General features: G+C 55.7%; 1 protein-coding gene across 2 annotated transcripts in view; it reads right to left on the reverse strand.

Annotated features, from left to right (window-relative positions):
* Positions 1 to 15,019, reverse strand: part of NOL6 (nucleolar protein 6) — a 32,062-nt gene extending 17,043 nt beyond the window's left edge. The window contains exons 1-21 of one of the 2 annotated variants that reach the window (XM_054810683.1): positions 14,985 to 15,019; positions 14,667 to 14,867; positions 13,538 to 13,654; positions 13,103 to 13,282; positions 12,295 to 12,463; positions 11,378 to 11,512; positions 11,070 to 11,233; positions 10,497 to 10,617; positions 10,096 to 10,154; positions 9,847 to 9,948; positions 9,196 to 9,311; positions 8,177 to 8,354; positions 7,651 to 7,773; positions 7,348 to 7,496; positions 6,499 to 6,574; positions 3,415 to 3,555; positions 3,000 to 3,117; positions 2,625 to 2,779; positions 2,229 to 2,392; positions 1,621 to 1,773; positions 531 to 628 (exon numbers count right to left, since the gene is read on the reverse strand). In XM_054810683.1, the coding sequence (XP_054666658.1) occupies positions 531 to 628; positions 1,621 to 1,773; positions 2,229 to 2,392; positions 2,625 to 2,779; positions 3,000 to 3,117; positions 3,415 to 3,555; positions 6,499 to 6,574; positions 7,348 to 7,496; positions 7,651 to 7,773; positions 8,177 to 8,354; positions 9,196 to 9,311; positions 9,847 to 9,948; positions 10,096 to 10,154; positions 10,497 to 10,617; positions 11,070 to 11,233; positions 11,378 to 11,512; positions 12,295 to 12,463; positions 13,103 to 13,282; positions 13,538 to 13,654; positions 14,667 to 14,867; positions 14,985 to 14,990 (2,725 nt within the window). In that variant the 5' untranslated portion in view covers positions 14,991 to 15,019. The other variant, XM_054810682.1, reaches the window with a different exon arrangement.
* Between the last annotated feature and the right edge of the window lie 428 nt (positions 15,020 to 15,447).

Genomic DNA, 15,447 nt, shown 5'->3' on the forward strand with positions numbered 1-15,447 from the left:
TCTCCAGACCTTCCAACCCTTACCATTCTGGGATTCTGTGATGCTTGCGATCTGAGTGGTGCAGCAATGCTCTCAAAGCAGACACAGCACAGGAAGCTTTGACACTTCCCATTCAAAAGCCTGACTGCTCTCCCAGCACAAATGAAGGTTTGGCCCCAAGGAGCCAGGGCAAAGCCTCAAGCAAAAATGCCAGCTACAAAGGAGCAGAGGGCTTCAAAGACACCACTGCATCCAACACTGCCCAGGCTCATAACAGATTTCAGCAAGACCAGAAGCAGCAGAGCATCATCACCAAGATCCACCTCTTCAATGGCAGGCTGGAGGAAAAAAAAAAAAAATCCCATGCCACAACCAAACCCACCTCGAAGCCAAATTAAGCACGGTAGGACAGGACTAAGGGAGTGGAAAAATCTCCTTGCCCCAGCAGAAGCTGTAACACCTCCATGTATGCAAGACCCCTGGAGCCAGGACCTGACCAAGGAGGGCTCAAGACTCTCAGGCCACAGCTCTCCTGCATGCTCCCTGCTCACCTGTGAGGCCAGCATTCAGGTTGATGATCAGAGGGTTGTTTTTCCAGTCAAAGGTTGCCAGCAGGTCAAGAAAGCGCAGGAATCCCACCTGGGGAGAACTGCATGCAAGACAAAAGAGTTCAACACCAGCATTTGCTCCCTTGGCAGCAAGAGGGGCTATGGGGGTCACTTAACAATGCACACATGCAGTCCAAGAAGAGATGTCCATGGTGGGAGAGGAAAGTCCAGAGCAAGCATGAGGCACTTCCCCTTCTCTGAACCCCCAGTGAAAGTCTTTTCCCCCTTGCTCCTCCTTCCCCAAGTAAAAGAAACCAGCAAAAAGTGAAATATTGCCCCTGGTTGCCCCATCTCCCACCACTCCCCAAGACTCCTGGGGCTGGAGCAAGGGGGAGGTGGAGAAAGGGCTGCTCCCATCTCCAGTGCAGCTCTGAATGCCAGCCAAGCTCCCACTACGCCACTTCCCCTGTGCCACAACACATGCACAAAGCCAGACAGCTGGGATGATAGGGCTCCTGCTAGCAGAGGAAGACAGGAGACAGGAAAGCATTTCAGGCATCAGGCTGTTACTCCTTGCTACTTTGGGGAAGGAAACCAGACCCCTAGTGCAGGGCAGAGTAACCTTTTGGCTCCACATGGAGCAAAAACACTCCCTTTAACTTCATTTCACTCCCTCTGGGCCACATCTCATTCACCTACCGGGGACCAGCAAGCTATTGGCCCCACAGGGTTATTTACAAATACACTTCTCTGTTCAGATTTCAGCAACCCACCTCTCATCCTTCCCTTGGGAGTCCTCTCCAGGAGGAAGGGAGGCTGCAGCTGCCAGCACCACCGTAACATCCCTCTCGGGGAACCCACGAGGCACAGGACACTGGTAGCCACCACACAGCCCTCACCTCTACTTCTCCCAGCTGTCACCCCCAGGACGAGGGGCACTACCAGTTCTCAAGAATGGACAGGACACACACAGCTCACTGCTGTCCACTCTCCCAGAACCTCCTGCCCTAGAAGCATCCCATCCCTCCTCCATCCCAGGCAAAGAAAAAGGCACTAAATCCCCATCGGGCCAGCCTGGGCTCCTCATCCTCACCTGGGCGGTGTGAAGGGGGCTGGGTGGACAAAGAGAAACGCCACGAGGAGATCCACACACTCCTCAGAGATGTTGTTGCTCAGGAGCTGGGCACTGACCCAGCGCTTGGCCAGCCGGCAAGTGCTGCTGAAGACAGGGTGCTGCTGCTGGAGCCTGCAAGGAGGGAGACAAGCCGCTGCTCAACCAACACATCCCAGGACCCAAAATGCCCTTTTGGCATTTACCAGGAGAGAAGAGAGGGGCAAACATCTGCCAGGAACACGCGCACAGCATCACAAGCACTGGGCACTGTCTGTGGGCGTTAAGATTTTGGGGGAACAAAGGGGAAACACTGCCACATGCTCCTCTTGTAACCCTGCAGCTCTTCGGTACCGTCTCCCCATACCAGTAACCTCAGATGCAACAACAGGGACAACCAGTGCCGTCCTCATGCACATTCATCCCTCCATCCTCCCGCAGAGCTTCTGACGAGGTGGTCTGAAGGGCCACTTTCCACAGTGAGGTCCTCTCCTCACCATCACGCTACAACATCCAAGGGCACCTCCACACTGGCTTCCAGCCATGTCCCACATCCTGCCCCCGCCCCAGGCACCCCATGCCTCACCTACCCATGCAGGGAGCTGGTTAGGTAGGGAAGATGCAACGTCTCCAGCTCCAGCTGCCGAGACTCCTCTGTGTCCTGGTACTTCAGCATCCCTTCTGGGGTGACCACTTCCTTCAAGATCAGGGGCTCCCGGTGGTAGGCTACTTGGAGACGGAAAACATAGCCATCCTGAGATGGGAGCAGAAGGTGAAGTCAGGCTTGGTGGTAACACATGCTGGTGTGCTACACTGCACCTCAGGGACACAACCACAGCATCCTGGTATCAGTGCAGTATCACCATGCTCCTTCCTAAGCCGACCATCCAAATCCTGGTTTTGTCCAGTGAGATCACTGCCACAGCCCCCCACCTGCCTCCTTGGTAACACGTCAGGCCTGGAGGAGGTCCCGGTCACCCCCCTACCTTGTACACATCGGTGTGGGTGGCCGCAGGTCTGCAAACCAACTGGTGCTGCTGCTGCAGGAGCTCAGCCAGCTGGAGGTGGAAAGCCGCCTTGATGCGTTTGATGGCTTCTTTGTCCTGCGGCCACTGGCCACTGCCTTCCATGTGGCAGATGACTGGGGACAAAAGGGACAGCAGGAGGCCAGTGAGACTCACGCAGAAATGAGGTGTTGGATGGGGGTGGCTGGGACTAGAGGTTACAGCATGAGAGCAGGAGGAGCTGGGGCTCTGCTCCCACTTGTGGCACACCAATGCAGCAATAATGGAGCCAGCATTGCTGCCTGCCTCCGCTTCCCCACACCAAATCATCTCCCGCTCACATCTCTCCCCACTTACTCTTCAAAGGGGCTATGTAGGCTGGGCAGGGCTTCTCTTCTGAGGGAAGCAGCAAGCGCTTGGTCCTAATTCGGGTATGGAAGGAATAAATCGGCTTCATGGGAATGGGAGGGAAGACCTAGGAAAGAACAGCCACCTGGGAACTGAGAACAAGGAGCAGAAACCCTGCAGCACTGTCCACCCCCTCACCCCAAACCTCTCACCCCAACAAAGCCCCCGGGCACGTAGGGCTTAGCCAACTTGTGCACAGTCAGCCCAATGGATGGGACAGCAAAGAAGAGGCACTGCATCCTGAGGGCTCTCAGGAGCCACAAAAGCAGAGAATGACTAATTCTCTGTCCCCCCTCACCCCAGGGGATCCCCCTGCCCAGCTCCTTGCAGACTCCATGTGCACGCTGTGCCCAGGGACACTCACGTCCGTGTACCGCAGGGCTGGGTGGACACCCTGCACAGCCGTCACCGTCAGCGGCAGCCCCTTCAGGTTCCAAAGCTTGCGGCTCAGGTCATCGTAGGAGCAGACAATGTTGACCATGGCCTCCTCGCCTGTCCCAAATGCCTGCGGACACACAGGGAGTTTCTTCATTCACCTCTTCTGCTCCTGCATGGGCACCCACCTTGGCTCCCTCTTGGGCTGGCATCACAGCCAAGCTCCGAGGAGCCAGGACTGACACCCCTAGGAGCAGCTTCTGGCAAGAGCACCCAGCAAAACAGGGAGGTAAAAGAGAGAAGGAAGCCAAAGGCAAGACTGTCTGTGGCTCCCCAGCAGCCACAGGCATGTTCGAAAAATCACAGAATGGTTTGGGTTGGAAGAGATCTCAAAGATCATCTAGTTCCAATCCCCCTGCCATGCACAGGGACACTCTCCACTAGACCAGGTTGCCCAAAGACCCATCCAGCCTGGCCTTGAACACTTCCAGGGATGGGGCATCCACAGCCTCTCTCGGTACCCTCCTTCAGCTTAAACCCATTACCCCTTGTCCTCTCACTACACTCCCTCATAAACAGTCCCTCACCATCTTTCCTGTAGGCCCCTTCAGGTACTGGAAGGCTGCTATAAGGTCTCCCTGGTGCCTTCTCTTCTCCAGGCTGAACAACCCCAACTCTCTCAGCCTGTCCTCGTAGGAGAGGTGCTCCAGCCCTCTGATCAGCTTCGTGGCCTCCTCTGGACTCACTCCAACAGCTCCATGTCTCTCCTGTACTGGGGCCCCCAGAGCTGGACGCAGTACTCCAGGTGGGGTCTCACCAGAGCAGAGTAGAGGGGCAGGATCACCTCCCTCGACCTGCTGGTCAAGCTGCTTTTGATGCAGCCCAGAACATGGTTGGCTTTCTAGGCTGCAAACATGCATTGCTGGGTCACGTTGAGCTTTTCGTCGATCAACACCCCCAAGTCCTTCTCCTCAGGGCTTCTCTCAATCCATTCCCCACCCAGCCTATAGTCGTGCTTGGGATTGCACCGACCCATGTGCAGGACCTTGCACTTGGCCTTGTTGAACTTCATGTGGTTTGCATGGGCCCACCTCCCCAGCCTGTCAAGGTCCCTCTGGATGGCATCCCTTCCCTCCAGCGTGTTGACCGCACCACACAGCTTAGTGTCGTCAGCAAACTTGCTGAAGGTGCACTTGATCCCACTGTCCATGTCACTGACAAAGATGTTGAACAGTGCCGGTCCCAATACCGACCCCTGAGGAACACCACTCGTCACTGATCTCCACTTGGACATTGAGCCATTGGCCACAACTCTTTGAGTGTGACTGTCCAGCCAATTCCTTATCCACCAAGCAATCCATCCATCGAATCCATGTCTCTCCAATTTAGAGACAAGGATATCATGCAGGACAGTGTCAAATGTTAGAGATTGTGTTTCAAGTGGTAAGTGAAATTATTTCCTGTGCAAGACACTAAGGCAGCACCGAGAGTTGTACCACCATTGTTCTCTCTAGGAAAGGAGAAGCTAAAACTTGGGGATAAAGGGATCACATACTGGCAAGGTGAAAGCTCTGCTACTGCCTTCCTGACAATTATTGCAATGCCACCAGAGGCAGCAGTTAACAGAAAACTACTCCAACTACATCAAAGGCAGAACTGTGAAGCATGGCAAAAGCACAGAGAGAAAATATCCAGAGCATTGCAGGAGCCCTGTGGAGGGCTTATGAGAAGAACCGAAAGACAAATTGCTGCTGCCCTTGCTGCTTCCACCTCCCAGAAGCACAGCAGAGGAGCCTGAACAAGGAGGAGACATCACTGACTCCAAACCACTCAGCTCAGATGCGCCTGAATCAAGCCACATGCATCTGTCCAGCCCCAGCTTCACGGCAGAACAGCAGCACCCTCTGTGGGATGCAGCACAAATGACAAACCCCCGTCCTTCCTGCCTCCAGAGCTGGGTGCATCATCCATCTTCCCTTGGCCCTCAAGTCCCTTGACCACGACAGGCTCCCCGGGCTGCTTGCACAAAAACAGCTGGAGGAGCAGAGACAGACACCTGTACCCACCACCCTACACACAACAGTGAGTTTCTCCTTTGTTCCTCAAGGATTCCTAAATGCCCCTCAGGCTCTAGGAAAGTGCATCCCCTCTGAGTGTGGGGTTTTTAGCTCGAAACAGGCTAGCTTGCAGGGACACGCGCACACAGATTTTGCTACCTCACCACACAACAGGCTGTAAAAACTAGCATCTCATCCCAAATCTGACAGGTAGCTCTGCCCAGACCACAGCTGGTCCTGGAACAGAAGATTCTTTTGATCATATTTGCTCCCCTTTGCTCTTAAAAAGGGGAAAGGAAACAACTTCCTCCTCCATTCAACAGCCAGGTAAAAAGCTGTTTTTACCAAAGACCAGCAACGTGGTGCCAAAGTGCTCATGGCTCATCTCCAGGCTTTAATTACACAAGCTGGAAAGAAGAAGTAAGGAGGGGGAGATTCCCCAGCCTCCAAGACGCAATCTTTCCATCTCAAAGTGACATTTCTTTGTTTCAGCTGCACATTCAGCTGGAGCACTAAGCAGGGCTTGGTGGGCATGATCTAGCACTTTGCACCATGACAGGAAAGATCCTTCTCCTGGGCTTCCCAGTTGGACCTATGGGATGAAAGCACGGAAGTGTCTGGCCCATATCTTGAAGGACACAGGACCTGAAAGGTGCAGCCGGGGGAGCACAGTGGGACAGTGATATATCCTCAGATGACGTGGACATAGCGGACACAAGCAGAGAGAGAAGGCCAGTGGGATGCTTGCAGGGGAAAATGGGGTGTGGGGACTGCTAGCGCAAGAGGACTTGAGCAGCTATGCCTTGGCTGGCATGAAAGGCTTGGCAGATCCAAGGAGCACACCACACTGCCTATTAAAGTTACCTGCGGGCAGCAATATTCCTTACCCTCGCTGCCTTCTCTTGGTAACCACCCAGATGCCTCAGGGCCATAAAGCTAACGTGGCCTCCCTATAGCTCTCCCCATACCTCCCTTTCCTTGAGAAACCCACAGCCCCACTGGGAGAGCAGCCATACCTCCTGCCCAGTCCTGATAACAGACTCCAGCAGGGCTCCCATGTAGCAGATGGAGGATTCAGGAATGTCCGCATGGCTGTGTGGAAGAAGACAACAGAGCATTAGAGCTACGATGCACCAACCCATCCATCCTGACTCTGCCTGCTGCACCCACAGGTAAGGGTCAGTTCCAGGATGAGGAATCCCTCCATACAGGAAGGTCACGGTGAGAAGACCAATCTCTGCGCATTCCTCCTGTTCCCAAGTTATCCACCCAAAGTGGCCCAGCAACTTGTGCAGCTTCACAGGATTCAAAGCCAAAGCCACCAATGTGCAGCCTTTCCTTCGAAAATCCTTCCTCGAGTTGGGATAAAGAGGCCCAGGCAACCCCTTCATTCTGTGCAAGAGGGTTTGGGTTTTGGCAGAAGGTATAAACTGCTACAGAGAGGCCTTCCAATGCCGTAGGGAGACCGAACCTTGTGAACTACTACAGGGTCTCAGAGGATTTCATTAAACATCCTGCAAGATCCAAACAGCTTCTCTTCCATCTCTCCCAACAACGTGTCCCCCAACATCCCATCTGCATGTAAGGGCAGGACCAGGCTGCCTCCTTGCCCTTAACATTACCATTAGCAGAAGCTACAGCACCACATCTTTGCCCTCCCCACCTTCTCTTGCGAAGCAGCTCGCAGCATCAGGACCACGACTGAAATGACTTCCAGATTTCAAAGCCAAAACGACCCAGAATGTCCCCCAAAGCGCAAGGCTAATAACGGGATTACCAGGGACATGGCACAAACCAGGAGAGTGGCAGTGACCCCCACACAGCTGCAGGTCCCCCAGCCTCAGCTGCTGCTCAGTGTGACTTACAGCTTCAGCAGGTGTCTCACGATCTGCTCAGGGATGAGACGTTTCTGGCAGATGGTGTCAGCCTCCCACACCACTGCCTCACAGATGCTGCCATCCTGGAACCGCCGCAACTCTGACTTCTCCCCCCAAAAGGTCCGGAAGTCCAGGGCCTGTCGGGGGGAACATTGGCCAAGCCAGGCCAGGGACACAGGTCACAGCTGGGACCAGCAGAACCACTCCTGTGACTGTCAGCCAACCATCTGCAACCACAGCATGGCACTAGCTCTGCTCCATCCCACTCAGCACAAGCAGGGCTCCCCTCACCTCAGGGTGATCAGCCTGTGGTCCCTTCTCCAGCATACTGGCAGCAAACTCGGGGACAAACAGGAGCCCAAACATCAGGGACCCGACATCCTTGTGTTTTGGGGGCTCAGCATCAATCGACCACTGTAAGAAAACCGGGAACATGAAGCACAAGGAGAGATGAGGTTGCTGGAGCAGCAGCTGCTGGGATACTCGGCTGCTGGAAGAAGCTCCCGCTACGTGCTCGTAGGTGCCCAGATGAACACAGACAGGGAAAACCTCATTTAATAGGTCACCCCAACGAAAAAAAACCAGTTGTCTTCACCCTGCCCCATTACTGAGCCAGGAATTCTGCCCAGACCAAGCCTCCCAGCTGCACCCCTCACCCCAATGCAGGGCCTCAGGTCCTGTATCCCCCACAAAGGGGACAGGTCTGGATCTTTCTCCAATGAGCAAATATCGCCTCCCCATGCCCAGCAGTGCCAGGAGGGACACATAAGACCCCGCGTGCTGCAAAGGATGCACTGTCATTGACAAGCTGCATTACCTCAGGGATCTGGGGCAAGGAGTGAGCCACGAGCAGGGCTCTCCCGGCCAGCCCACGGGTCAGCAGTGAGACAACAAAGGGAAGGGCCGTGGCCACGTAGTTCCCACCCCAATCCATCAGCTCGTTCAGCAGCTGCATCTTCTTGCAGGCACCCTGCAGCTTGGAAACATGCTTCAGGCTACAGAAGAAGGAGAGAAGCTGGTCACTCACCTCTGCCACCAAATCCTTTCTGAGAGAGAGATGCTAGAGGATGGATCAGAGGGCTGGAGCACCTCTCCTCTGAGGACAGGCTGAGAGAGTTGGGATTGTTCAGCATGGAGAAGAGAAGGCACCAGGGAGACCTTATTGCGGCCTTCCAGTACCTGAAGGGGCCTACAGGAAAGCTGGAGAGGGACTGTTTATCAGGGAGTGTAGTGACAGGACAAGGAGGAATGGGTTTAAGCTGAAGGAGGGTCGATTTAGATTACATGTTAGAAAGAAATTCTTCACTATGAGAGTGGTGAGGTACTGGAACGGGTTGCCCAGAGAGGTTGTGGAGGCCCCATCCCTGGAAGTGTTCAAGGCCAGGTCGCATGGGTCTTTGGGCAACCTGGTCTAGTGGAGAGTGCCCCTATGCACGGCAGGGGGTTGGAACTAGATGATCTTTGAGGTCCCTTCCAACCCAAACCATTCTATGATTCTGATTCTATGGATGAAGCGGGGAGTAGATGGTCGTGGCCCAGGATGGGAGCTACAAGAAGCAGCACAGCACTTTGGCATCTCAGGATGCACCACAGGACATGCTGGTCCTTGGGACAGTCATCATTCCCAAAGGCCAAAGCATTGCTCTCCACCTGGGAGGCTATCTAGACAGTAAATGCAGAATAGCCAAATGCAAGAAGCACCAGTGTCTATCTCACAGCTAGCAGGGCTACCTCCCACCACACAGGTCCAAATCCGCCCCAGTCCAAAGCCAGAAGCAGCCCACTCCTCTCTGAACAGGATCCTCAGCACTACCCCACCAGTAGAGCAAGACTCACTGGAAGACATGGTCAAAGGTTCTGAGCATGGGCTTCGCAGTCATGAGCAGCACCTGAAAGCCATCCACCATCCGATCATCCAAAATTTCCATTGAGCGCTTGGCTTCAAACTGGATCTAAGCAAGGAGACAAGACAGAGCAAGAGCATGAATAGGAGGGGAGAAGGAAAGCAAATCCCTCCAGCAGTAGTCACCAATGCTTCACCATCAGCCACGGCCACCCCAGCTCCATTGCCAGCAGCAGACCCTGATTCCAGACAGCCTCTGACCTCAGCGTGAAGCCAAGTCACCAACAGCTGTCACTGCTGGCCAGACAATCCCTCCTTGATATCCCTGCCATCAAGGTGGCTTTTTTCCTGCTCCAAAACAGTTACTTCTGCCAAACACCTCCCTGGGTTCACCCAAAGGTGCCCCAGAAAGAAAACAACTTTCCTCCATCATTCGAGCAAGAGAGCTAAGGCAGCAGTACATCCAAGTCTTAAAATTCACCTCTAAGCTTCAGAGCTGGAGATGGACATTAAAAGCTTAAAAAGAAACAGTGAACCCCCTCCCCATTGCCAACGTGCTCCTCCAAGACATCTAACCACCCTCAGCCTGCTTCAGCTCACTCCTAAGACAGCATTTCAGGATGCCATCACAACCTGCTTGTTACCTGGTGGTATTTGCTGGCAGTCATGTCAGCGCAGAGGTTCACCAGCCCAGAGGGATCCACAAAGACCACTTCAAACGCCTGGTGGAAGTCATCCAGGACAGGCTGGAAGAGCAAACACAGTCCTTAGTGCCACAGTGCAGCACAGACACCAGGGCACCACCACCTCGTTGCCATCCAACGTCCCTAACAGGCACATCCCTGCCCCGGCAGCGCTGGCAGCATAGCCAGACACCCCGGAGGGTTGCTTACCAGGGAGGCATCCACATCCTTCGCCAGGCTGATCCCCATCACGCTCAGGTCCGTGCTGGCTGTGGGCAGACAGGAAGGAACAAGTCACACCACCATCCACATCTCCTCCACTGGTGACAGTGATACAGCTGTGTGCCAATACCACCATGGTCTCACAACATTAACAGTGCTAGAACGCAACGCTGGCCTCCACCTTGTGATGGGAGCTACCCACCTCTCTGCAAGCTGCTCCATCCAGCCCTGCTCTGCTGCCTCATGCCTCCTGTCCATCCCACCCTCAGGGTCTCAGCATCAGAGAGAGAAAAGCCACAATTCCCCCCTCCCCCACCATGTTCAGGCTTCATGCAGAGCCTCTGCTGACACCAGCCTTTCCCTGCCTAGAGAGGCCCTTGGAAACTCACCCAGGAACTGCAGGGTGCTCCTCAGCACCTGGTACCCACTCATCATCTTGACAATCTTGCGTTTCATCAGCAGGTAGGCAACCAGCATGGAGACCAAGAACCCATTGAAGCACCCCAAACCCTAGGAAAACACAGGGCTGAGTCAACAAGGGCTCAATGATGCACCATAAGCCCCGGTGCACACCCCACATGACTGCTTCTGGCCTCTGTCAGAACGAGCAGGGCAGCTCCCAAGCCTGCCAGAAAGACATTGAGGCAGAGCCCTGTACAATGAGCAGAGACATGGATCCCCATGCAGGAAGGCAATACCCTGAAGTTCTTTGGGAAATGGAATGAATTTCATTCCAGGGATCTCAAGGAAGCATGATTGTCCGGTACACACAGACTCGTTGCAACCCACAGGGTAGGATGGAGCTCCTTGAAACCTAATACAGCTCAAATGAGAGTCACAAGCCCACCATACCACACATGAGGACCAAACCACCACCCTTCCACCCCTAGGAAGGGAGAGCAGGCCAAAGGCAGGTTAGCCAAGCAAGCAGAGCCATCCCTGTCCTCTGGCACAAGACATACCTTGCTGAGCTGCCGCTGGTTCAGCCAAACTTTGAGAAGGGCCAGGCCATCCTTCATGCCCGGGAAGTCAGTGGCTGCGCTACACAAGAAGTGCAGGTGGGACAGCAGCACCATGTCACAGAGGATGGAGTTGTTGTAGTGCGGGGTTGGGGGCTCGGGGGCTCCTGTGTAGGGAGACAACAGGACGTTGGACCCAACCACAAACCTCCTGTTCACAGAAAAGGGCTGTAGCAAACCCACATCCGGGCACTGGGTGCAGTCTCTGGCTGAACCGAGCAGCCTTGTGTTCCCCCAGTGCCAGGCCCTACCTTCTTTGGGGGTGCTCTGCTCCGTGAACCAGGCTGTCCGGACATTGTTCTTGCTGGGATAGAAGCGGCTGGGTTTGAAGAGACCCGGGGCAGGACAGGCATGGAGTCGGACGGTGACCATCTTCTCATCCTTGCCTGTAAGCACCAGGGGGGAAAAGTGCAGGAGGAAGAGATTAACTGTTAGAGGTGATTAGTCAGAAATTAGCTTGAGAAAACAGGGTGTCCCCAGCTTGGGGAAAGGAAAAAGCTCCTTCCCAGCAAAGCTCAGCAACAGCGGAAATCATCTCAGAGCAGAGAGTGACCACATCCCAGAGCCAACAATAACCCAGAGGTAATGTTGCACATGTGCAAGTCTCATCTTCATCTCACCAGCCAGTCTGGTATCCCAGCACTCCCTTGCCTGCCCTGGTCTCACCATGCCACTGCCTGTCCCAGACCCAAATCTGCTATCACCTGGGGTCTGCAGAAACAAGGAGCACCCAGCAGCCCATGCATCCCATGTCATCTCAGAGAAAAGCCAGGCTCCCCAGCTGCCCGGGGAAGGCAAGAGGATGGCGGGGAGCAGGGCTGGGGAGAGCAGGGAAGAAGGACAGCACCAGACACAGTGTTTCGTAGGGTCTGCTTTACTCCCTGAAGTACCTACACGGTGGGAGAGCCAGCAAGACCAAGGCCAAGGAGCCCAACCAAGCTGCAGAGGGTGACTGGGAGGGGAAAAGACCTTGAGGACTAGGCTCTGTGTGGAGGGAGAGTACAACTGGGAGCATCGAAGCTCCAAAATTTATTACCAACTGTGATGACAGCCCCACGACTGACTTCTCTCCAAAGGGCTTGTTACATGGTATGAGACCACCACGCCACCGTCCACCTAATGCCAGTACCCACTCACACCCCCAACAAGAGCAAGGCTCAAGTGCCACCTTGAGGCCTCAGGAGCAGGATGGGCTTGAGATGGTTGCTGTTCATGTAGGCAAACTTCATGCTGCCAAAGAGCTTCTCCTTGGAGAAGTGCTGGGCGATGTGGGCCAGGTACAGAGCTCTCTTCCGGTGGTAGCGCTGATTCAGGTTATCTTTGTCTTGGAAGATTTCCTGGGAAGAGAGGGACAGGGCAATCCCACCTCACCTGCCTGCAGAGCCCAGTTCAGTCCAAGGCACTACACCGCCCACCATTCCACCCGGCCCCACAGGCAGCCCTCTCTGAGACACATGGCTACAGCCCCAAGGAGCTCCAAGTCTGTCAGCACTACCTTGCTGCTGGCTCACCAGGCTCTAGGATCACAGGAGACAGAGCAGAGCCACACAGCCAAACACAGCATCGCTTCATCTCAAACCCTGTTAGAGCAAGTCTGGGCAGCAAAAGGAGGGAGCTCTAGTAGGGTAACAGCCTGCAAATATCACCCTCCTCGTAACACCGACTTGGGAGCTGGGGCAGAAGTGCAATGGGGTACAAAGCGGGACAGCATCTATCTCCCCACCAATGTGGAAGAGGTTCAGCCCAGACAGAGAGAAGGAAGATCCTCATGAAGAGCTACAATCAAAGCAGCTGAAAGATCTAATTTGAGTTAGTGGTGAGACTGTACTCCCCAGCTCCTTGTCAGAGTCACCACATTGAACATCCAGATGCCACAACCTTACTCAGGAATGGAGAGGACAGGGCAGGGGCCATGGGGGACCGGAGAGGATGGGGCTCAGCCCAGGCAACCTGAGAGCGAGAATGGCCAGACTCACCCGCGGCATGGTCACCGCCACGTCCACATTGATCTCTGGCTTAATGCAGGTGCCCAGCAGGTAGCTGCCCACCACCTTCAGCTCAGCCGGGGGCAGGAAGCGGAACCTTCCCTTCACACTGAATGGCACCTGCAGGAACGGGACCTTCACGCCCTTGGTGAGCCAGGCCTGGTCAGTGAGCTGGGAACAGACAGGACACATGAAAAGCTCTAAGCATCACTAACAGAGACCAGGATGCCTCTCCCCACACAAGTGCAGGCACCCGCACCCAGGGTGTACAGATGGAGCATCCCCCTCTCCCCTCTAACATGAAATAAAGTAATATTCTTTCAGTCCCTAAGGGAGATGCTCCACAGGGACCTTTGCCTGCACAGCAACAGCAGAGCCTACTCCATACAGGGGCCCTGCCACCTCCTCCATCCCTGGGGGACATACTTCAGTTTCTGGGGTCTCTGGGATGGCACTCAGCAAGCTGTTAATTTCATGGAGGAAGGCATCAATCTTCTTCTTCTTTGCCTCCTTCAATGTCACCTCCTTCAGAAGTTCTTCGATCTGTAGGGGGAAAGGGGACCACAAAAAGTAGGTGCCACACTGGAATTGCTTCTGCCCTTTACCTGGTCCTCCAGCACCAACCACAAGCCTGGTGAAGAGGGCAGCAGGTGAGCTGGGGAACACACTTGAGCCTCTGTACAAACCCTGCCCAGAGCTGGGAGCCCAGTCAGCCCTTGGGCACAAGAATAATGCAGCTCCTGTGATCTCCTGTGAAATGCTGGATGGAAATCGACTCCATCCCACTGGCTTCTGTGTGAGGTCCAGCAACAAAAACCTGATTCACATAGGCATAGCTCTCAGAAAGGTTTTTTTGTACAACAGAATACCATCTGCAGGAAACAACTGTGCAGGTTCATACCATGAACCTGGCCCTACAGATTGTGCCACCAATACCAGCAGATCAAAGCTGCTCCTTATAAAAATTGCCAATGTTACAATCACCAGGAGCCATCTAGTCACCAGCCTGACCTCCTCCTAACACAGGCGGTCTGCTTTCCCAGGACATAAACCAACTCTCCCGTCTCATCCAGAAGCTGGTCAAAGACAGGCGCTGGGTGCACCTGGTGATGTTACTTCCTCACGCCGACAAGCAATAAATCACGGCAGGAAGGGATGCAATGCTTGTGCTTCCACCATACGGCAGGTATGTGCTGGGGGGGGGCGGGGGGGCGGCGGGGCGTGTTCAATTTTAGTGGTGTAAACGAAGCAAAGAGCCTGGTTCGAGATGGTGATAGGAATTACGGTGTAAACATCAGTAATACACTGGGTGCCTTGCAAAGGCTGTGACTTCTGTCCCTGCCCCGTGCCCAGCTCCTGCAGAGGATTTACTGGGTCAGGAGGGCACAGGGGCCTGCCAGCGGCCCGGGGTCTCTTCCCCAGGCAGTTCCTGGAAAGCTCCGGATCCGGCACCCCGCTGCTCCCCGGCCTCCCCCCTGCCCGCCCTAGCTTAGCCCCCCGAGGGGCAGAGCGCGGCCAACGGCGACCCCTCGGGCCGGCGGGCCTCCCGGCTGACCTGCAGGCGGAGCAGGCTGGAGTGGAAGAGGTCCTCTGTCTCCTTCAGCTGGCTGAGCTCCTCGCTGGTCGGCGGCTTGTAGAGCTCGGCCCGGCTCAGCTTCGCCGGCTGCAGGACTCCGGCCCCGGCCGGTGCGGCCCTCTTCGCGCTCCGTGCCGCGCCCCCGGCGGGAGGCTCCTGGCCCGCCGCGTCCGCCGAGCCCTGCGAACGGAAGACAGCACGGCTCGCCCCAGCGTCCCGCGGCCCCGCCACAGGGGCCATCGGGGCGCCGACACCTCGGGACGCCGATCCGATCCGATCCCCGCGCCCCCGCCTCACCGCCATGGCCGCCGCTGCACACGCGCGCGTGGCACTGTCACCACGTGCAGCGCCACTCACCCTGCAAGGTTGCAAGTGCAAGGCTTCTATTGGCCGTGCCAGCTGCGTCCCGCCTTCCCCCCCGCCCACGGAGCCGCCCACGGAGCCGAGCTCTCTTGGGCAAGCGGGCGTGTCTTTGCTTTACGGTAGGTCGTGCTGGGAACGGCGGGGTTTGCGGCGGTTGCGGGTACTTGACGGCAGCACGACGGCCGCCCTCACGGCTGTGGGTAGGGGGTCTCCCCAGGGCGGGGGTTGCTGCCTCTCGGGCCGTGGCGGGGCACGGCCCCGGGGAGCCCCGCTGAGGTGTCCCCTCCAGCCCTGACCACGCAGACCCCTGTGTGGGCTCCCCCGACCCCTTCGGGCTTCCCCCTCCCTTGACTGGAATGGTGCCCAGCGCTGCCCCTGCTGGCTGCCCAGGGCCAGA

This window comes from Grus americana, chromosome Z, assembly GCF_028858705.1.
Source record: "Grus americana isolate bGruAme1 chromosome Z, bGruAme1.mat, whole genome shotgun sequence".
NCBI classification, from domain to species: domain Eukaryota; kingdom Metazoa; phylum Chordata; class Aves; order Gruiformes; family Gruidae; genus Grus; species Grus americana.